The 23418-nt window shown below is 48.1% G+C and overlaps 1 protein-coding gene across 12 annotated transcripts in view; it reads left to right on the plus strand.

The window, feature by feature from the left end:
* The first annotated feature begins 4490 nt into the window (after window positions 1-4490).
* Window positions 4491-23418, plus strand: part of LOC144178022 (papilin-like) — a 758094-nt gene continuing 739166 nt past the window's right edge. For 3 of the 12 annotated variants that reach the window (XM_077705574.1, XM_077705583.1, XM_077705591.1), the window contains exon 1: window positions 4498-4942. In XM_077705574.1, the coding sequence (XP_077561700.1) occupies window positions 4846-4942 (97 nt within the window). In that variant the 5' untranslated portion in view covers window positions 4498-4845. Of the gene's footprint in view, window positions 4943-23418 lie in introns of all 12 variants that reach the window. The other 9 variants (XM_077705621.1, XM_077705577.1, XM_077705608.1 and 6 more) reach the window with 8 other exon arrangements.

Genomic DNA, 23418 nt, shown 5'->3' on the forward strand with positions numbered 1-23418 from the left:
GCGCCGGAGCCGTTTCTCAGAAAAAACGGGGCCAGGGCCCACCCGCGTCCGGAGCGTTTTCACACAAATCACTTGGGAGGAGGAGCCCTGGCTGCGGGCACAGAACTCAAAACAACCAGAAAACATTAACAGACCCCCGCTTCGCGACACCTTCCCCGTCGGAAAAAAGTGTCCCCACTCTTGCACAAAGTTTCAAAAATCAGAAAAAATATTTACAAACTGACGGTGATACTCAAATGACATGGCATACGGACTCGAGAAGAAGAAACACACTCTGTAACACAGGACACAGGAGTCGTCAAACTATCTCCGCTGAATCAGTCAACGCATACGCGTGCACCTAATGGAGTTCCGTTCTTCACTTCACGCGCGCACAGTCTTTTGTCCAACACAGGAGAAAACCTTCCATTTACACGTAACAAGAAGATAACAACACGGACACCATGAATAACATCGTAATAGCATGCAGACTCTAAAACTGATACACTAGAAAGATCGAAAAACCAGCTCCGTTAGCCGTCCCGCACACTCAGTTCTGGGGAGCTTGACGCGAAACAAAATGTGTCCTTGGACCACAGGCCGCATAAACATGACGCAAAGTAACTCGCTGGACAATTAAAAGTAATCACCAAATAAAGAAAACAGGAGCGCAGTCTCAGCGGTCGCCACTCAACGAAATACTCAGTGCCTTACGGAATAGATTTACAAACGTTTCATAAGAAGGCACTATAAAACAGAAAAAATTACTTACAAGGGCTCACTGTATTTAACTCACGCACAAGTGCAAACCTACGCACTTCAGCCACTGTTGGGCACTTCACTTGACACAACATATCTGTATTCGACTCTGCTCTTTCTAAAACAGCCCTACTCGAGTGATATGACAAATACGTACTCAAAGTAAATCGAAACGCTTGTTGAAACATTAGCAAATAACACATAGGAATGGCTACGAAAAGGAATTGCAAGAAAACTGCTAGAAACAAACACCAACAACACCGCAAACCGGCTAAGAAAACGGCTTCCGAAAAAAACTGCCAACCATATAAGCATAAAAGTTACAAAAGTGAAAACTTGGCGGTCGCGCATATGATACAAAAATGTTGGCACCTGGCAAAGCTTGCAAGCCCATTTTAGACACTCTTCGCCGGTCAATACTGAGAAATAAAAAATAAAATCATGCACATATTTATACTTAGTTCTCATGGACTCGAGCCGTAGAATTGATGAAAGGGTGTACATGATCAAATATCAACAAAGAAGACGTTAAAGCTACATAATAGTTACTGTTCATATTTACAGATGAAGAAAAGAATTCTCAAATCTCAGCAGTGGTGAGAAACTTCCGCCAACCCGACACATTCGCATATCTGCGCACCCGCTAGCTCTCCCCGTCCGCGGCATCCCGGGCACCCCTGCTGGTGTCTTTGTATGTACTTCGAGCAGCGTCGTGCAGCGTAAACATCTCTTCTGAACTCCTCGTTTCCCTCAGATCCCCAACCCCGAAGTGGCGGCCGTATTAGCTTCAAGACAAAACCTAACTTCGGTGGAAAGGAGCTGAGGAAACGTATATCAGCAATCTCTCATATTACAACATATGCGCAAAAATCAGCCTTTCGATAGGCGCGTGGGGGTCTTCCTCTCATTCGGGGCCCTTTCGCTGGGGGAGCCGAACGCTTGTGCCGTTTAGTTCCTGACTACAAAGTCGTCCAACTCCCGCGCGAAGAGCCCACGTACCCCACGGCTGGACGCTCATAATTGTTACTCCAGCATCAGCAGCGGCTGGGTACAGATAGCTAGCTGGTGGTGATGAAGCAAACACATCAAAGACAACCAACCAGTGGGCGCCCCGGACACGCGGAGAAGAAAAGCCTACAGGCCCACAGTCATGCGGTGCGCCGAGAGGCAAAAATCTCTCACCTTGCTGCGTGCGCGGGAATTCGGCCGCTGCGGTGAAGGTCGGCGGTCGTGGAGCCTTTCGGTCCGCGTCGGGGCCGGGGGCTCTTCCTCACAAAAGCTCGTGGCGAGCATGACGGGTCCGGCTTGCCTCGGGCTGGTAGCGCGGTGACGGCCGTGAAGCGAGAAAGTCTTTCTCACTGTTGAGGATTTAGTTGCTTGCCTTTGGTGCCCACGGTACCCGGAAGAATGACGCGAACACGGATGAAGCTTGCTCGGTAGACTGGATGGAGAGGTTGACGATAAGCAGGAGGAAGATGAACGAGGAGAAGGGGGAGCCCATGATGGTAGATGGGGTGTTCGTTACCGCGCACGCTCCACTACTTTTGCAACGGCTTAATTTGGTCCAGTGCCTGCCGCTACGGTAGCATGCTTTCCCAGGGAAAAAGTCGAGGCGTTGACGAGGTTTTAAGGTTCACTGATTTAATTTACTGGTAACATTGATGACATTTAGCACATAGAAAGTTCAAACAATTACACTTATTACATAGATGAGAAAGACAGTCAAAAGATTAAGAGTACTTAGCTGGACATGGCTGACGGGATCGCGGTCTCCCGGCGGGAGGGCACGACGACGGGCGGCAGAGTTTCTGAAGAGAGTTCTGGTGCAGGTCGCCCGCCGCCCTCAATAGCCGGAGACGCCGCGTTATATTTGCTTCAAGCGGTCCGGTGGGGGACGCATTGGGGGAAAAAGTGCATCCTGCAGCGTGCGGACGCCGTGGAACAAGGCTTGCTGCAGCCAATCGGGGAGACGCTTCTTAGCTCCAATCAGACATGTTCCCGCCAAAGTGAAAAGGAAAAAATCAAACACAGAAGACACCAAGTGCAAAGTCGAAGGCGCCCGTTTCTGGCAAATGAATTACTGTTGAGAATAAAGTAAAGGTATACAAACTCGAAAGGGAAAAAGACAGGCGGCCATTTCAACGAGACCGGGTTCGGAGCAAAGAGCGGCCCACGTAGACGCAACGGGGGGTCGAAGACGCCACTGCGCGCGGTAACCTGAGACGGGCCGTCTCCTGGTAGGCCGACGGGCAAACCACGCGCCGGAGCCGTTTCTCAGAAAAAAAGGGGCCAGGGCCCAGCCGCGTCCGGAGCGTTTTCACACAAATCACTTGGGAGGAGGAGCCCTGGCTCCTCAAAACAACTAGAAAACAACTCAAAACAACCAGAAAACATTAACAGACCTCCGCTTCGCGACAATATATTTAAATAACACACCAGTCCAGCATGTTACTACTAAAAACTACCTCAAAGTTAAGCTTCATTCGGACTTGTTATAAATACATAGCATTGCCGTCGAACTTTCATTCGATAACTGCTCATTACGTCTATTCGAAGTTAATAGAGAACCTTCGGTCGCATACTCACTCACACCGACGGAAGCTCGCCGACATCATTTTGATCCCGCAAAAAATTGGCCCAGCCTTATATATTCGCACCCCCGCAACCTCACCCGATGGCTAAGATTGAATGGCCTGAAATTTGTGGTTCGTGTTAATTTCCTGCAGCGTTCGCGTCATACCAGTGCCAAAGCCACGCAACTTGACATCGTGGAGCCAGAGCTCTTTGTGGTTGTCACTTTTCCTCCCAATTTTCATCGATCAACGCCGAATGGGGACTACCCGCCTCGGTGGCTCAGTGGCTAAGGCGTTCTGCTGTTGACCACGAGGTCGCGGGTTCGATTTCCGGCTGCGGCGGCCGCTTTTCTGATGGAGGCGAGATTTCGGTACGAGATTTCGGCGCACGTTAAAGATCCCCAGGTGGTCAAAATTAATCCGGAGCCCTCCACTACGGCGCGCCTCATCGCCTGCATTGCGTCGGCGTGTTAAACCCTACAATCAAGCAATCAATCAACCGAATGGGGACTTTTTCCCATAGCCTAGCTCCGTTCACAGAAGGCAGCACCTGCTCAAGATAAATCATATAACATGCCATACCTTTAACTTATTCACAGTCGTACAGGCACACTGTTTGGCTGCTATGATTCACCCCTACACATTACAATCAGCGTTGTAGCCGTGAAATTTGAAATCTTGATACAACCAAAAGTGCATTATTTTCAGCCCAAAGACACCCAAAAAGTGCCCTTTATTCATCATAAAGGGCGTCATTTCGAATAAATAAAGAAGGTATGCATAAGTCAACGTGGACTATGATAGTCTCTTACCGGCAGAGAGACTAGTATATTCTGGTATTACCGGTGACAAAGAAACCCTTACAGTTTGGCTGAATCAATATCACCACCAGACCCAAATGGCCAAAAAGCGTTCAGTTATGGTGGGGTACATGGTGGGGTACTCCATGTATTTTTATTAGCCTTTCTTGTTTCAAGCCCCGTTTGGTACACAGACCGGCGGCCATGATTGAGCGAGACATCTCCATCCTGATTTCGCCCCAGTTCCTACGGAACCGCGACAACTTGTGGCGTGACGTTATCACCGCGGCGAGTACGAGTCACTGCGGAACGCAGATGACCACGCCTTACGGCCGAGCGCTTGAACACACACGGCGACTCGGGCCGACAAACAGCCGACGCGCGAAAGCGGCCGCCGATAGCTCCAGCTATCCGAAGTCCCGGGTGCGAAGTCCACGGGCGCCGTCGAAGGGGGGAGGCAAAGCTGCACAATGAAGGTGGAGAGTGTGGAAGGAAGGGCCGGCCATCACGCACACTCTCAGCTGCCTTCGGCAGGCGCTGTGACAGACAGACGAGCACGATAACGAAACCTCGGCGTGTCTAGTTGCGTCTCGCCCAGCCGACTGCGACGCTGCGCGCCCTTAGCCGCGTTGCCTGTTCGCAACGTTTCAGTGCACTGCCGGCGGTTTCGGAGCGCGCGTTCACAGAGCCGGAGTACTCGTGTGTGCGTGTTCACTTTTGCGAAGGACGACGGTATGGCCTCGAGCCGTCTGCACCGGGCGCGATCATTGTTTTGCCTTCTCGTCACAGCGATGACGGGCGCTGGACTACTGCCCGCACCGACGCCGACAGGTACGTACGGGCGCCTTCACCGCAGCTCCAAAGCGCGCTTGTTGTTCAAATATACGTGACACGTCATTGACGACCGCTTCGACGAATGTACCTTGGCGATGAGAAATGCGCTCTCTAAGGAACGAACATTATCTGTCCCCGTATTTCTCTCGCTTTGAGGAAGCCGGCACCGAGTCATCGCATTGCTAACCCCATTGCAATCACGGCGGGAGTGGCGTGGATCAAATACCAAGCATTTTTCTTACAGTTTGATGCATGCTTTCCTGTTCACTCTCTGGCTTTGTCTAACTGTTTCTACAGCGCTCCAGCTTTTATCCAGTCACGTTTTGTGCATTTGCTTGTAGTGGCAGGGTCAAAGATAAGGTTGGCTGATTTATTGAAGGAGTCACGTTCCGTGTCATGGTTTGCGAATGAAATGCAAATCCTTTCTCGTGTTCGAAAATACCTAGTGCAGAACAAATCCCCCTTTAATAACAACATGTACGAATGTTCTCACGCTCAGCGTCTTTCGAATTCTGGGATGTTACAGTTGACATACACTGATATACATACATTTTGCAATCGCAGATTTTATACATTCTACAACACAATAATGTAGCATGCAAAGAATGCCACGTAGCATGAATGCAATGACTATTTTTGCACTCTCGAATTACAACTCGTTTTGTCAGACGTTTTTTACCGAAATTTTAGTTCAGTTTAGTTTAGTTTAGTTTATAGTCGACAGGCTCCTGTCGACTCAGCAGCTGTAGCACCCAAGCAAGGAGCATCCTGACATGGCGTGTACAGAAGCTTTTGCGCCTGCTAAAGTTGAGTCACTATTGCCGCTATCATGACTACTGCCGATATCAAGCTGTAGTTTAATGTCTAAAGATGATAATGATGACTTCGCTTTATTATTTAAATAAAGGGATTACGTTCTCGGCGTCGCCAATAATGCTATTGCTTATTCCCAAAAGATCATAGCCCTACTGTAAATGTGAGACACACCTCAGTGCTGGGCCAAAAGCAAATGCCTGGCGTGTATGACTACGTACATGAACACGTTTGCGATAATTATATAGAGACGAACGTTCCGAAGAAAGAAGCAACGCCGACCTAGTTGCATTTGTGAACGGTGTAGCTCTAAATTCTGAAACTCACAAAGAGAAACACTTCGAGGCACCCTAACCAAGCACACCAGTGCAGCCTGTTCTGTACAGCAGAACAATGAAACGCTTCCTGCGAATTATTTTCGAAGAAACTACCGCAAATGATATTCTCGTGCGGGCAATTACTGCATCAGCTCCTGGTTTCCCTAAAATCATGGCAGCAGCACAAGCAATGCGAGCATCAGTATTTGGACGTACCGTTTACAGCATTTTGTGTACTCAGTAAGGAATATGTCCAAAACTAATGGCATTAGGTCTCTCATGTTCTTATATTACAGATTCATCTAGAATCGGTGACATAAACGAAACACGCAATTTAGACTTACAAGATCCATGATGCGTCTAATTCGATTCGCATGCTGTGACCAAGCCACATCCACGTGTTTGTTTGCTAACGGGATAGCGTTGTTAGACTCATTTCTCGATTTCCCCATGGCTGCTATCGGTCCGCTATCAGCTGTGTTCACAAATTCTACACGGCCGGATATCAGTTTCAGAAATAAATTACCCAATTCGTATCTACACGCGCTTTTCATCACTGAAGACAAGTCATCTAACTTCCGCGCCTCCCCACGGCATCAGTTTTATTCATTACAGCATTGTTTTTGGCCTCTCATGTGTTCCCAGAAAAATGCCTCAGCCCGGAAATATCTCCGAGCAGAAATCGGGTAAGGAGAGGCCGCGGCAAGAACGTTTTGTAGCGCTAGGCGTCCCTTAGTGCCATCATAAACTCGGCTGTGCGAGAGGTGGCCGTCCGCTCGGGTACACGGCTGACGGAAGAACAAAACAAAGAGAGCGAAGAGACAAGCAGCTACGTTCGCCATCGTCGTTGCCGTCGTCGTCAACGAGTAGCGGCACAACATGTATGATGGAGCCTCAGGAAGTGACAGAATGGTGATTGAAGATTTTGCTCTTCGAGAGCGTCCTCAAAAATGTCTTCAGGATTCTTTGCAACGCTCATGCCAGATGTGGGGAAGCAATTTTATGGCAGAACCGTGTGGCCTATTTTATGCCGTGTGTTATAGTTATCTTTGTAACTTGGAATTCTATCTTTGCTGTTTTTTTCGCCACTTTGCGATAGCATTCCCAATTACCTTTTATTTTCGATTGCTTGGATTTTCGTTAATGTATCTTGTTTATTTATTTATTGCAATTAATATTGTTTTATTTATTGCTACTTTTACTTGTGCCGTGAAGATTGTGCGCATGCACTAGTGAGATGGTTTCGAACTTAGGGACACGTTTATGCTCAATAATGGTCCCTTCCCTTTCGATACCGGGCCAAGTATCCGTAACGTAGCGAAAACACATATTGCATAAGAATTCAACGGAAAAAGGTAACAACACTTAAAAAATCACGCTAATATTTTGCGTGCCTTATTGTACAAGGTAACCCTTGTACCAAGGTAACCTCTTCGTTAACCCTTGCTTGCTATTGTAATGCCTATTCGGAGTGCTGAATATTGTGATTACGGTTTATTACTAGAACACAAAGAATGATTCTTCCCGATGCAGTTGTTAAGACACGATCCAGAACGGAATCACCAGGTGCAGGTTTACAAATCATCTCACAAGGAAGGTACATAAATTACTTGCATTATTTTTCTCGTGCAGTCCTGTGGTGTTCACATTCTCGAATTCATTGCAGGATACTTAAAATATCCATGTAAAATGATTTTCGACGTAGGGTACCTGCCCGGCATAGACCTATAGGACAAAATAAACATCACTGAATCCCCAGGAGATAGGCGACACGAGAACGCTCTGTAACATCACAAGTGTCACAACGGCGCATCTGAATGGAAACCGTAAAAATTGTTTATTTGAGTCACCCGCAACAGTATGAACAGGCAGGTTATTTTTTTAATCCGCTTAAAGACAGCTTCCATGTGCGGCCACCCTGCTTTTTCTGTATGCCGTAAGACTTATAAAGTATGTTTGTTGGTTGCCCTCATTCCTGGCAGTCAGTAACGTCTCTGTGCGTGTACAACAAATACGCCTACTACGATTCAACGACCGTACATAACTGGTTTTATGAGCATGTGGTGACAATCGCGTAATAAAGTGGATAATTTGGTCACGATAATAACGTGTTTATGTCAGCCGCTTTCACCACGGTCGCCGCTTTTCGTAGCAACAGCTGCTTCACTAAGCGGGGGATCTGCACCAATGTCTTCATGTCGTGAAAGAAACATTGGATCATGTTTTGTTGAATGCGTAATATTTGGTTCTAAACAGAATTTTATCCAACAAGAGCGCACACTTCTCATGTTGTGCATGTTCGCATGAGAAAAATATGTTGCTTTTTCCTAAAAAGTTTCATTGGGAGAACAAGTCCTCCACCAATAATGCTCGAGCTTGCTTTACCTTTTTTAGCTGAGGGAAGTTGCTTCGAATCTTAGTTTTATCGTCGAAGTTGACGGCATTTATCTCAATTGGCCAACTTTGCTATGGTTTTGGTCTATGTCCTTGCTCTATTTTTTGGCTGCGTGGGTGCGAACATGTGTTTGGTATGAGTGCAGCAGTGAGCTTTTCAGTTTTTTCGTTCTTCTCGATGTTGAGAGACTAAAACACAATTAGGGGACTTCGCCCTGGATTTATCCGGACCTTCCATAAGTGCCCGCTTTATTTCCTCTGCCCTCACTCGAACGTTTCTCGACACGAATTTTGCAATCAGGCGTTCTTCGGGCACTTTTTCTCTCGCATTTTTGTTTTGTTCTTCTGCAATTCCATAGAAAATGATAGTTTCCTGGCTTTGGCTAAGGCATCTCCTGTTGTTAGCCAGTTTCAACTGTTTGGAGTTAACGGTCTGCAGCAGCTACTGAGATCCTGGGACAATAGTAATAACCATTCCAACACGCTTTATACCCCTACCGCACGACAAATTTAACGTCATTCGTTCAAAATGACATTTTTTTGCTGCCACACGAGAAAATATAATGGCATTCGATCAAATTGAAATTAGGAACGTAATGAGTCTGCGGAAGCCATTCGATTGCGTTGTGCCAGCAAAAGTATTATCTCGACACCAGAAACTCGCTTGGAACGCCCACCCATCCACCCATCCACCCATCCACCCATCCACCCATCCACCCATCCACCCACCCACCCATCAGATTTTTATGTGTGTATAATTTTTAGTCCGTTATTTATTTATATCAGACAAGGCGAACAGAGTTCTAAAATGGAAAACTGCTAATCTCGTTAAACTGCTAATGTTAAATCGTCTTCAATTAGTAGCTGCAACAGTGCCTAAAGTGCGTTCAAAGGTGCAGCAAAGCTATTTTAGTTCTTTTCGCTCTGTTTTCGCTAATATTGAAGTGCTTACCAAAAAAATATTTTCTCTCCACAAGTTTTTACGCATCACAACTGCCATCGTTTGCAAATGACTAATTTTAGCCGTGAAGCAGCGCTTCAAGAAAATGACATTTAATGATGATGGCTGGATGTTTATGGCGCAAGGCCAACTAGGGCAAAGAGCGCCAAAACAATAGTCATATATGAGGGGTGAAACCTTAAACACTACGAACAGTCAGCAAAAAGAAAAGTAAAATCACAAAATGACAATGAGCATGGCTGGTGTATAGGGCCAGGGAGTGATCACGCGTGGTATGAAATGAGGTCTAAAAATTGAACTTCTTCTAAATATTTAAAAACGCACTTGATAGAAAACATGGGATCATCAGAGAGGAAAAACGCTGGGTGTGGTGGGACGTGTAGTCTGTATAGCTGTGGGAAGTGTTTGCGTCGTGTTGTGTGAAGTGCCTTGCATGTGATTAGTATGTGCACCACGGATAGGGCATCTCCGCACCTGCTGCACTGGGGTCTAGAAGATCCCGTCAGCAGATACGAGTGCGTCGCATGGGTGTGCCCTATCCGCAGCCTACCCAAGGCGACTTCCGTGTGTCTGTTGCGTGAGTCAGCTGTGTACCGTCCCAAGTGTGGCTTTATTACGTGTAGTTTGTTGTCTGTGTGTTCGTCCCAGTGTGTTTGCCATGTTCTCCGCAGGTGTTGTCTTATGTGTGGCTTGAGGTCTGTGTAGGGCACGGTTGTTATGTCTACAGTGTTCCTGAGTGCAGCAGCAGCAGCCCTCTCGTCTGCCAACTCATTCCCAGCGATCCCAGCGTGTCCTGGAACCCAGCAGAGGAGCAGCTGATGCTTCTTTGCATACACAGACATGATAGTGTTAAATACAAGATTAACTATGTGGTTTTTGGCGGGTGTATGCGATGACAGTGCGCGAACAACACTCAAGGAATCTGTGTAGATGATAGACTTTGGAATTTGATTTTCAAGTATGTGCCGTACAATCAGCAAAATCCCATACGCCTCTGCTGAAAAAATTGTCGTGTGGACGCTCATGGTTCTGGCTGCACAGAAATTTGGACCATGAGCAGCGCATGAGACCATAGTGGAGGTTTTAGATGCGTCACTGTAAAATTCTGCAAGTGGGTATTTAAACTGCAGAGACAGAAAGTGCTGCAGTATTGCAGCCTGCGGTACCCGATTTTTGTCAAGTTTCATAAAAGAAAGGTCGCACGACACAGGACGAACTTGCCAAGGCGGTAAACTGTTTGAAAGGGATGACCTGTACACATCCAAAAACAAAGCACAGAGATCCGAGGCTCGCTCTTTCACTCTAAGTGAAAAGGGCAGAGGAACGGATGGGCGATTTACAAAGAGCAGAGATGTGGATGTGTCGTTAAACACAGGATAAAAAGGATGATTATTCAGCGATGAAATTTTAAAAGCATAAAGCAAGTCCATGTATGTTCGTTGGTTCTCAAGGCTCCACTTGGTTCTCAAGGCTCCACAAGACTCCACTAAAGGCTCCAACATAAAGACTCTCAGCAGGGCTAGTGCGAAAAGCACCCGACGAAAGACGAAGGCCCAGGTGTAGAACTGGGTCAAGAATTCGCAAGGCTGTCTTAGTCGCCGACCCATACACCACACTGCCATAGTCCAAACGAGACCCAACCAAAGCAGTATACAAGCGAAGCAAGAGTTCTTTGTCGGAACCATAGGATTGGTGGGAGAGAACCTTAAGTATAGTCATTGTTTTGAGACATTTATTTTTAAGTTCCTTGATGTGGGGAATGAATGTGAGTTTGTGATCAAACACCACACCTAAGAACTTGTGCTCCTTGTTCACAGGAAGCGACATGCCATTAAGAGTAATGTCTGGGTCCGGATGGACCCCGCGCTTCCTGGAGAACACAACGCAGGAGCTTTTTGCAGGATTCAATTTAAACCCATTCTTGTCTGCCCAGCCGGCAAGCTTCTTGACGCCGAGCTGGACTTGACGTTCGCAGATGGACATATTACATGATTTAAAAGATATCTGCACGTCATCTACATACGTGGAGTAAGAAATTGTAGGCGGCAGTGCCTTCCCAAGGGAGTTCATTTTTACTATGAAGAGAGTGCAGCTTAGAACTCCGCCTTGCGGCACGCCATTTTCTTGCACGTGTACCTTTGACAGTGCAGAACCAACTCTGACGCGAAAGGTTCTCTCAGACAAATAGCTAGCAAGGGTGTTAAACATATTACCAGAAACACCGAATGACTTCAGGTCAGTAAGGATCCCATAACGCCAAGCTGTGTCATAGGCCTTTTCTAGGTCGAAAAACACAGTTAAACAGAACTGTTTATGAATGAAGGCATCCTTAATATATGACTCTAGTGCCACAAGTTGATCATTCGTGGATCGCCCCGCCCTGAAGCCTGCCTGGCAGCTCTAGAGAAGGCCGTTATACTCCAAAAAGTACACGAGCCTCCGGTTTATCATCTTCTCGAGAAGCTTGCACAGGCAGCTGGTCAGGGCAATGGGTCGATAGCTAGCGGGAGAAGAAGGGTCCTTCCCTTCTTTCAAGAATGCTACAACTATGGCATCCCTCCAAGACTTTGGAATGTGCCCCGAAAGCCATATCTTGTTGAAAAGTTGAAGAGGTGTTACAAGAGTGTCTGTGTGTAAGTTCTGTATCATTGTATATGTAATGTTGTCTGGGCCTGGAGCTGAGGGTTTACACGTGCTCAGAGCACCCCTCAGCTCATGAAGCGTGAACTCCGAGTTATAAGAAGTGGCTGACGTGTCATTGTCACGTAAAGGCTTCTTTTCAGCCACGAGTTTGTGTTTCATGAAAGTGTTTGTGTAGTGTACTGAACTCGAAACGTGTTGAAAGTGTTGTGCGAGTGTGTCATCGAGTGTGTCCCCTGTTGTACTGACCAGAGGCAGGCTGTGTGTTTGATGTCCCTTGAGTTTGCGTATTCGTGTCCATACTTTCCGTGTGTCTGTGTAGGAGTTAATTGATGTTATGAATGTACGCCAACTCTCTCGTTTTGCCTCACGGCGCACACGTTTTCCTAACGCCTTGGCCCGTTTGAACAAGAGGAGGTTACTCGACGTGGGGTACCGGCGAAGGATACCCCACGCCTTGTTCTGGGCCTCTCGCGCCCGCCTGCAGTCCTCATTCCACCACGGCCTCCGCTGGTTGCGCGGGGCAACAGAGGCGTGGGGAATGGACTTTTCGGTGGCGTCGAGGATGTGCGCCGTGAGGAGTTGGGTAGCTTCTTCAACTGTAGGTGTCTTATGGATGTGTGGTGTAGTTTGGATGTCTCTGTAAATGTGTTCCAGTTAGCTCGTGCTTCATTGAACCTATTATGGGAAGATGGACTGCTCGGGCCTTTACCTATATACGTTAATGAAGTGGGGAAATGGTCACTGCCATATGGGTTCGTGCCCACACCCCAATCGAGAAGAGGAAAGAGAACTGCGGAGCCAATAGCCAAGTCAAAAAATGAGTATGTGTTGTGACCTATGTTATGGTATGTAGGCTGTTTATTGTTGAAAAGGCATGCTCCAGAAGAGCCCCAAAGAGAATTGTGAGCATTAAGGTCACCTGTTAGAATGTATGGTTCGGGCAGCTGGTCAACCAGCGCCTCGAAGTCAGAACTCAATAGTGTAACATCAGGAGGAATGTATATGGAGCATACCGTTATCAACCTATTAAATATTAAGCGTATTGCTACAGCCTCAAGGATAGTGTTTAAAGTGACAGGGTGGCATGCTAATGATTTCCGGACGATTATGGCCACACCGCCAGAAGAGTGTGTGCAGCCATCCCTGTCTTTCCTGTATACCAGGTAACTATTCAAGAAATTTGTGTGTTTAGAATTTAAATGTGCTTCCTGAACACACATTACACTTGCCTGATTGCTATGCAGAATCTCATACACGTCGTCAAGATTATTCAGAAGGCCTCTGCAGTTCCATTGTACTATGTTCTCTCTTCCCATTATGAAGTGTTCGGAGCTACTGGACTGTGTTGTTTATGTGTCGTCTTTCGGGGCTGTGACACTCGTCTTTTTTGGCTTGTCGGGAGGCTTTGGCGTCGGGACGCGTTCCTTGCGGTGCACCGCAGACAAGAACGGACCGACGTCCATTTCATCCTCGGATGTCCTCGGAACGCCTGAGGGATCAGGTTCCTTGGACCGCGAACCCTTTGGGGCGCGCTTTTCCTTGCCCGCAACCACCGAGGGATTCAGGAACGCCTCGGATGGCGCATGCGGCGCGGTGGGGGTGGGAGCTGCCGCTGGCTCCCCCAAGTCCATCTCCTCTGCGCCCTCGCCTGTGGCTTGGGACGCTGGAGTGGAAGTGGAGGATGCAGCATCGCTTCCACCAGACGCGGTTGCCCCCACAGCCGCTGCTGGCTCAGCGAGCGGTGCGGAGGCGGGTTGGGCTGCCTGAGGCAACCCAGGGGGGGGCGGGGGCGGGACCAGGTCCGACTCACGGTACTGGGTCCCCGCCGAAACCAGACGCCGCTCTTCCCCCCGGCGAGCTGCGTCGGCGTACCTGCCCAGAGGGAAGGAGGCGAACCTCTTCCGCGCCTCTGGGAAGCTGATGTTTTCGGTTACCTTGATGTTTATGATTTTCTTTTCAAGTTGAAATTTTTCACATTTCCTGGAGTAGGCCACGTGTGGACCCTGGCAGTTTACGCAATGAGATTGTTGCACGTTACAATTTTCGGACGCGTGGTCGTGCTGGGCGCATTTCGCACAGGTAAGTCTGCCGCGACAGGAGTTTGTGCCGTGCCCGAACCGTTGGCACTTGAAACAGCGCCGCGGGTTCGGTATGTACGGCCGGACTGAACATCGGATGTAACCTGCGTTGATAAATTCTGGAAGGGTGGACTTGTCAAAGGTTAGGATGAGGTGCTTTGTCGGTATTTGTTTATCGTCTCTGCGGATGGTTATGCGTCTGACCGCTGTTATGCCCTGACTACGAAGGCCCTCCAGCAGGTCAGCTTCAGATTCATTTAGTAGGTCATACTCGGAAATCACGCCCTGGGAGCTGTTTAGGCTGCGGTGGGGCGTGACTCGGATTGGCAGATCGGCGATCCTGGTTTGAGCAAGGAGTTTATTGGCCTGATCCTGGCTACTGGCCTCTACAAGAATTTCACCGGTTCGTTGTTTTTTGGCTTTATAGACCCTCCAACAATACCGTCAAGAAACTTTTAAATGAGAAATACCGACTGTGAAGCAAGAGGTTTTGATTGGTCTGTAGATTCCATCACGATGAAGCGAGGATAGTTGTTCGGTTTTGGAGGACTCAAGTCAGGAAGTGGTGGAAAGGAAACTTCGGTGCGGCCCCTTTTCGGGGGCCGATCACGTCTGGGGGGGGTTTGGAAAATGCCATATGATACATTGAAAAGCAGGGAGACGGGGGTACTTTCTCCTTTGACCTTACCCTGGTAGTCAAAGAGGTCCCGGAGCTCCCTGTCTGGTAGACAGGCAGGGAGCCCATCGGCCGGAGCTTGACCAAGGCTCCGACGGCCACCGTTCGTGGTTTCTAACCCTCCACCTATAAACACATTGCCACGGTTGGATCCAGCGTATGTTTGGGGGCTCAGGGTCCGCGGTATCGCCAGTACCGTCACCAAGATTGCTCAAGGTGCCCCGTGCGGGGAAAATGACATTTAGTTAGACGAATGACATTCTATGAAAATTACATTAAAGTTTCCATGTGGTAGGGGTATTAGTTTAATTAAGTCGTCTCCTGCTACATTCGCCCGTTCTGAATGTTTGAACTTAATGGTCTTCAGCGGCTACTGTGATCATTGAACAGCGGTAATAACAGTTCAACCTGCCTTAGTTTAATTAAGCCATCTCCTCGTACATTGGCCCTTTCAGTCGGCTTTGGCTTAAAGGCCTGTAGCGGCTACTGAAATCCTTGAGCTTCTGCAATCCTCGAGTTCCAGCGTGCTTTAGTTTAATTGAGTCGTCTACTGCTACATTAGTCCGATCCGACAATTTGGACTTCATGGTCTGCAGCGGCTACTGAGGTCCTAGAACAGCGATATTAACTGTTCCAACGTCCTTTAGTTGCATTAAGTCGTCTCCTGCCACGTTCACCTGTTCTGACTGTTTGGACTTCATTGCCTGCAGCGGATACTGAAATCCTTGAACAACGGAATTAACAGTTTCAACGTTTTGACGCACGTTATATATACCGATTGCACTAAGTCGGTATTCGACTAAACGCCGTCACCTTCTTATTCTTGTAGCATCTGTTTGATTATTTGCTGCGGTGTCAGCGGGTTCTGAAACTTTTCATTTCACAGAACTACGTCATTTAAGAGTGCAAAGACTTGGTCGGTCTTTTAAAGACCCTGGGATGGTAGAGGTAGAAGAACTTCTGGTTTTTTAACACAGCAACCCTTCGGTTATAATGCGCCAAACACGAAATAAAATTTTTAAGTAAAGGTTCAAGGGTGTTATTCAAGGCTTCATGAAGATGGAAAGCATTTTTAAAAGAACTGAAAGGTATACGTATCTATAACCGGTGTTGAAGGCCGGTGTCATCAAAAAATTCAAAAACGTTACTAAATTCCACCAATAGCTGATCACAATGTGTAAAGGGATGCAGGAGGTGTATAATGCTCTGAAATGTATCATGCGGGCTGTTTTAAGGAGTGGGCAGCTTATAAAAACATGCAGTACGGTAAGAGAATCTCATCAGTGGTCACACATGGGTTGCTGTTTTTTTGGGTCAGAAAGCCGTGGTTGAGCACACTGTGACCTATTCGCAGTCGGCATAAAATAACCTCATAAAAACGGTTTCTGTGGCCTTCAACTTTTCCATGTCAAGTACGCGCGATCAGATTGAAGTAGCGGCGCTGTCAAAACTGATAAACAGATGTAATAGAAACGACGTTCTTACATATAACATCGCAGTGATCGAGGAAATGGTGCATATAGGCGGAAGCTTGAAAGCAACTAAGAAAAAGCTAGCAATCGGCAAAGACAGGATGTACGCACTCAGAGACGAGAAGGGTAGCATTACGCAGAGCTTGGATGAAAAAATAGCGGTAGCAGAACTATACCAGGCTGTATGCCTGGTGTAGTTTTATACTAGGTATAAAACAGGTATGCCAATGATGTTAGACCAGGGGAAACTACTAGGAGTAAAAGCTCAACTTGCGATACCCCAGTAATCACTAAAGAGGTGGTAGGAAATGCTCTCAAAGGCATGAAAACAGGAAAAGCTGTAGGCGACGACGGCATAACCATGAACCTTTTGAAGGAGAGGGGAGATATTGTACTAGAAAAGCCTACTCTCAGTTGTTTACAAGCTGTTTACCAAAGGTTTAGTCAGCCGCATAGGTGACATCCTGGGTTTCCAACAACCCGGGGAGTAGGCTGTGCTTAAGAGAGGGTACTCAACCATGGATCACATGCATGTTTTTAATCAAGTGATACAAAAATCCGCAGAATGCACTAAACTCCTCTACATGGCACTTATAGACTATGAGAGAGCGTTTGATTCTGTACTCGCTGCAGTTGTGCTAGAAGCACTAAACGACCAGGGAACGGAGAAGAGATACTTAACACTTATACAACACATATATAAGGAATAGATCCCTATCTGCAAGGGAGTAAGACAGAAAACTCCCATCTCTCCAAAACTATTAACTACATGTCTGGAGGGGGTATTTAGAAAGCTTGTGTTGGAAAACATGGGTTGAAGGGTAAACGGAGATTAAAGACCTACAACCAGTGCATACTGCTGGTGATGACATACGGAGCTGAAACATTGCGCCTATTTAAACAACTAGAATTCAAATTTAGGTCGGTTCAACTGACCAGAAGTAACATTCAGGGACAGGAAACGAGCTACCTGAACCTGCGAACAAACTAAAGTAGAAGATATCGTAGTTCAAATAAAGAAAAAGAAATGGACTTGGGCTGGCCATGTAATGAGATGAGCCGAAAACCGGTGGACAATTAGGGTAAAAAAGTGGATACCAAGGGGTGCGTCTAGGAGAAGGGGAAGGCCATTTATCCGATTTGAGGTATGAAATAAAAAAATCCAGGGCAAAATAAAAAAAATAATCCAGGGTAAGGACAGGAGCGGTTGGAGGTCAATGGGAGAGGCCTTCGTCCTGCAGTGGACCTGAGTAGACTGATGATGATGCTACACGGAGTAATGTGAAGAGTAGTTACATTTGTCTTATCGCGTTATTCCCGCTTGACGTTAAACGTGCTTTTTGACGTTATCCGCACTTTACCACTACGGGCGCATTCGCGGCTAAGTCCCTCCGCGATAATGAAGTACCACAACTGTAGGGGTTCCGCGTGTGCAATTGACACGTGGTGGCAGGAGGAGGAGGAGCAAACTTTATGAACAGTGTAGTCGAGCGGGATCGTAGGCGGGGTCCTCAGTCCAGGACTCCGTTGGTGCGGCCTGCCATCTTCGCCCTTTCAGCGAGCCAAAACTGCCTACTCACACACTAAGAAGTCGGGGAGTGCTGGGCACTCTGTCTAGGAGTGAAAACGTATGTCCCATATTTCACTCCCTTTGGAAGCATTAGGCTACTCTTCCGAGGAGTAGCGCGTGGCGGTGAAAACGAGAGGCGAAACACTCCTCGTGGGATTTATTGCTGCTTTCGAGGCGGAGTACTTGAACCCTGCGTGAGAATTGCACTGCCATCTCCAAGGCAGTGTTCCGTCACTCCCTTTAGGCGTGAATGAGCTCTATTGGCTGCTGCGTTCCCGGATACTGCAGAAGGCTACCACTACTCTCTCTAGGAAAGCATCCCGTTACGCCCGAAGAGCGTTCTGCTATTCCCCGTGAGGCAGCGTGTTTTCGCTCCGCCTGCTACTAGCCCCCCCCCCCCCCCTTCCCTACGATGGTACTATAGACAGTTGCAAGCAAACAGAACAGCACAAGCTATTTTGAAACATGGAAAAGAAGAAAAAACTAGCTCAGACTTTATTTTTCAAGAAAATACCACAACAATCGGTTCATTCAGCAATTTCACACAAAAAGCAATTAATTTGGAATTAAAATATCACAGCACAAATACGGTTCCTACTCCACCTGCACACAGAAGACGTAGCGCCTATTTAGGGTACATCCAAGAGAAATTCACAAACAAAAATGCAGCAAAGCAACTGAAAACACTGAAATACAAACATTAAATTAAGACAATAACAATGACATTAACAACCACAAATAAAGAGGTACTGGCACTAGCCCGAAAAGCATCAGTAGAAATACAGCAGTGGGAGAATAGTTAACCGTATTGAAATAAAACAAAATGGCCTTTGTACATTAGTGAGTGCTTCACATGAACTGGAGAGGTGGCTCTTATTTGGGGCACATTAAAAATATTTACAAATCAATTTCGCGAAACAGAAATCTGGGACTAAAACAATTCAGCGTGGATTACTATTAATGCATTACAAGGTGCAATCAACACAAAGATACGAAGCCATTGACACAGGAACGTGGTGGGACAATAGGAAACCGCCGAAAACATTGCCTATGTGTTTTTTAGGCGAGGTGGTTCTCAAATGAGGATGCGCTAGTAAGAGTTAAAAAAAGCATAACTTGGTATTAAAAACAAACACGTTCGAGGTGACTGCTTCACAATGTTGGTGGCGGCCTTCAGAACAGTACCGACCAGGGCACCGTGCTTGAGCCGAAGTAACGTCTACAGAAGCAAGAAGGTGCGCTTCGCCTTTGAAGCGTATTACACACTGATCAGCCAAAACATAGACAGCAGCAATGGGAACTTATACACGATATCCAAGGATGTGAGTAGAAGTGTCTTGAATGCGAAGGCTACTTCTGCTGACGCCTCTTGGATCTCTCTCCGCTCCAAAAAAATCTTCGGGCAAGTAGCGTCTTCCCGTGGTTCCTACATCGGCAAAAAGAGGGGGACAGCAAAGAAAAGTTCAACAATAAAAAAAATTGACGAGGTTGACAACGTTAAATGAAGTTTATTCGGTGATAGCTTAGTTTTTGCGCCGAGAACACGCACTGAACCCGTATTGGAATGCAATAATACGTGGCGCAGTCACCAGTCTAGATGCGAATTTTCGGTGACCTCGGATGCAACCACGCTCATTGAGCCACTTGGCCGATGTCATGTAAAGCAGCGCACCCTACAGCTGTCTGCCTCGCTATGAAGTAAACAGTTACGTTAGCCTACGGGTTCTGGACTTCTTCACGGCTGCAACAGCGGCTGGCCGCTCGCTTCACACCAGGGTACCACACGTATGTCGGAGGCGACGGAGCTCGGCTCGGGTCGGCCTTCCTGTACGCGGCAACGGGTTGTCAGCGGTGGGATGACGACGTTGCAAGACGTCTGACTCTCTGCCTTCCATTTGGACCGCTTGTTTTAACGCGGTATTAGGCTCACTTTTAGATTTCCCCGTGGCCCCTAGCCGTCCGCTATCAGCCGTGCTCATCCGGCCTCCATGGAACTACGTCACCGCTGCCACCCGAAAGCTACGAAGCCTCGACCGGGAGCTGCGATTGTGGCAGCTAGGTCCGAGGGCTCCACTGAATGTGTAATGTGGCGCAACGGTAACAGAAGTTTGGAAAGGAAGACAATGACTGAATGATGCAACGTCGGATGCAAAGGCAAAGACACGCGTTTTCAGCAAATGCCGCGCCTGCGCCCTGAAGTTTGCTCTTATACAGTCGGTGGTAGCACGCCCGGCAGACGCGGTCGCCAGCCGTGTCCGCAACTTACGCCATCACACCGAAGCCTGTGTACATAAGAAGATTTTTTAAATACAAATTTCCGGTAATTCATGCTAGCTCGGTTTGGAAAACGACCAGTGGCACCACGCGGCGAAGCTAAAAATCACCCTCAAAACAGGTACGCATGTCCCCCCTGAGAACAGTCATGTAAGAAGGCCGGGCGTTGCTCTAGAGACAAGCGGTGGTGCAAAACTCACAGTCGGCAAAAACAGAAAATCTCTAATCGACTTCCCACAAACAAAACGCCCAACCGAGAACAGAGCAAGAAAAACAGGAGTCACGCAACCACTGATAATGACCCCAATATTGCTGCACCAATCGTGCCACAAATTTACAGCACCAAAGAAAGTGCAAGGAAACCATCATCGGGACTGGAGCACTGCACAGGCCCGGCCGACCCGAAAGCCCGGGCCCGGGCCGGAAAGGCCCGTGGGATGGGACGAGCCGCCCGACGTCCATTATCGGCGGGCCCTGGCCGGCCCCGGGCTAAATGCCGCGTGCCCGGGCTGGACTCGGGACCGACGCCGTGGACCCGGACCGTGCTCGGGCTTGAGATCATAGGCCCGGCCATTAATAGTTTCAACGTGAATTGTCGAAAAGTGCATTATTATGAATATTCTGAGCTTATTTTTTAATGCTCGTATTAATTTAGTGGCATGCATTGTTTTAAAAACGTGTTTTGCTAGGTCTGATAGTCATTATACTGTAGTTTTAATGACATTTCACGTAGTGCATCAAGATTTTATGTTTTCGTGTATAACATGCCAAACATTCAATTACAAGGAATGGCCTAGCGCGGAAGGAATTAATTCAGACAAACTGGAGCTGTGCACCTATATGTCTACCTACACGTGTGTTTTAGATGCCGCACCAACTCGGCTGCCCTGGCCGAGAATCAAACTCGCATGCTAGAAAAACACTACCACTTAACAACCACTGCAGGTAAAACGATTTCAACGCACATACATACTCGTGAATTGAAATGCGGGGCAAAAATTTCAGAAATACCAACTTGTGGCCGAGACAGCCCCGTGAAGTTGCAAGAGTCTGGTCATGTCTGTTGTGTGAGAATGCGAGATATTATTACGCCGATGTGACCGGACCGGCAGACGGTGTAAGATAAACTGCTGAGAAAGAGTGAGCACTTTGAGAAGTGTCAAGCCGGTCCCGTAGCATGCGGTGGTCTAGCTGAAGAAGCCGGACTCATGGGCATCTTAGGAGCTGAAAACTCTCTCTCCGTCTCTCTCCATCACTCTCTGTCTCTCTCGCTCTATGTATATATATATATATATATATATATATATATATATATATATATATATATATATATATATATATATATATATATATATATATATATATATATACATATATATATATATATATATATATATATATATATACATATATAAATAAATATATACATCTATTGTAATGAACTTCGACCGTATTCTAGGACGCCATGTTTATTCTCCCTCTCAACGAGACCCGCACTTCTTTCTTCGTTTCAATTCGGCGGCCGTCCTCATGGCTTTAGTGGCGGATTGGCCCATCTCGCGTTCTTCTTGCGATAAGGAACGCTACGTGCAGATTTTGTTGTCGCAGGTCGCGGTGCTTGACACGTGACTTTTGCCCGGGTCCTTGGAGTAATTGAAGTGCTCTAATGGACCTACAAACCTCACGTTATTCTGGTTCTTGGGCGGGGATGTCGTGATGTCCGAAAAGTAGTTACGCCCGTCCTCACTTCGTTTGCTCGGCGGGGTTGGTGTGAGGGTCAGCACGTGTGGCTGCTGCTCCGCCAGACCTCTGTATTCCGACCGGGAAAGCGAAAAACGCTGAGCGGTGCTCCTCATGTTGATGTCGTCGAGCGGGTGAGCGGTGCCCTGGTGATGCTCCGGAATGACCTCGTCGCTAACGCAGCTGTTGAACGACGGTGGACGCCGGCACCCCGGATGCGATAACTGTTCTGATCCTGGCCACGTCGAAGGTGGCTCACCGGCGAGAAAGTCCTGCGTCTTGCTGGTTGCCTCCTCCTCTTTCACCGCCATATGACACAATTCAGGACCAGGGCCACGGGAATCCGCCAGAGTCTGCACAGTACCTTGCAGGTGAGGCTCCTGCCTGTGCTGGGTTGCACTGTGTTGCAATTCTGCAGCGAGGCGAATGAAGTCATGCAGGCTTAAATGCACCGACTGCCCACTTGTAATGAACTGCGACCGTATTCTAGGACGCCATGTTTATTCTCCCTCCCAACGAGACCCGCACTTCTTCTTTCTTCGCTTCCAGTCGGCGGCCGTCCTCAGGGCTTTAGTGGCGGATTGGCCCATAACCGCACTAGCAGCTTCTGCTTTGCTACGCTTTGCGCCTCTAAATGTATATATATTGTGGGGAACCTGACGCCCAAGCCATTGCGCGATCACTGGGTTTGTGGCGTCGCGCGGCGCCTTTCCCCTCTCTCCCCGAAATTCCGGCTCGTCTTGGCGCCACTGTGTAGAGCCGAGCCGTCTCTCAAACTCGTGCGTGAGGTGAAGCCTGCAGAGACCGTTGCGGCGATAAAACACTGTCACGCAGCGGGCGCTCCGCCCTGGTAGCGGAGCTCACCTTACCTCATTGGTCCGTTTGAACGATGCCCGAACCCGACTCTCGCCGGGGACGCGAACGCGCGCCCTGCGCGGGGGTCCGTTCGGGGAGACGCTTCCAGGACGCCGAAGGCGTTGGCCGAAGGTATGTGACGCTTTCTTTACCAGCCGGCTGCAACTCTGTTGCGCCGGCGAAAGCCCACCAGCCCTTCCGGCTGCGGCCCGTGCCCAAGGCTGCTCCTGTTGTCCCTACGCTTGCATATAGTAAGGCCGTACCTACCACTCGACGAACACGCCGTGCGGTACGCGCCTGTGAGCGAATGGGCCCCGTCTCCCTCGCTGCTGCGAGCCGATCCGGCCAGCACAGCGATGCGCGCGCGCACAACGTGCGCACACCCCGGAATTTGCCCTGACTCTTCCCAAGAGCCCACTGGCTTTGCGCCGACGAAGCGCACACATTTGCGCGTGGCGCCCCATCGCCCCTTTCACCTAACGGGAAGTACGTACCGGTGCTGTAAATTATGTAATTGGGTCTGTAAAATATCTGACTAGAACGTGAGTATAAAATAAACGTCTTCCCTCCGTACCCTGGGCATATTCCTCTGTCGCCCCCTTCTCCACCTGCCCAACAGAGGCGGTGTTGATATGGCGCGACGGCGTTTCAGTTTCGTGAGCGTGCTCAACTACCCCTAA

Source organism: Haemaphysalis longicornis, unplaced genomic scaffold (assembly GCF_048455015.1).
Source record: "Haemaphysalis longicornis isolate Haplotype H1 unplaced genomic scaffold, Haemaphysalis longicornis Haplotype H1 scaffold_1, whole genome shotgun sequence".
Classification (NCBI taxonomy): Eukaryota; Metazoa; Arthropoda; class Arachnida; order Ixodida; family Ixodidae; genus Haemaphysalis; species Haemaphysalis longicornis.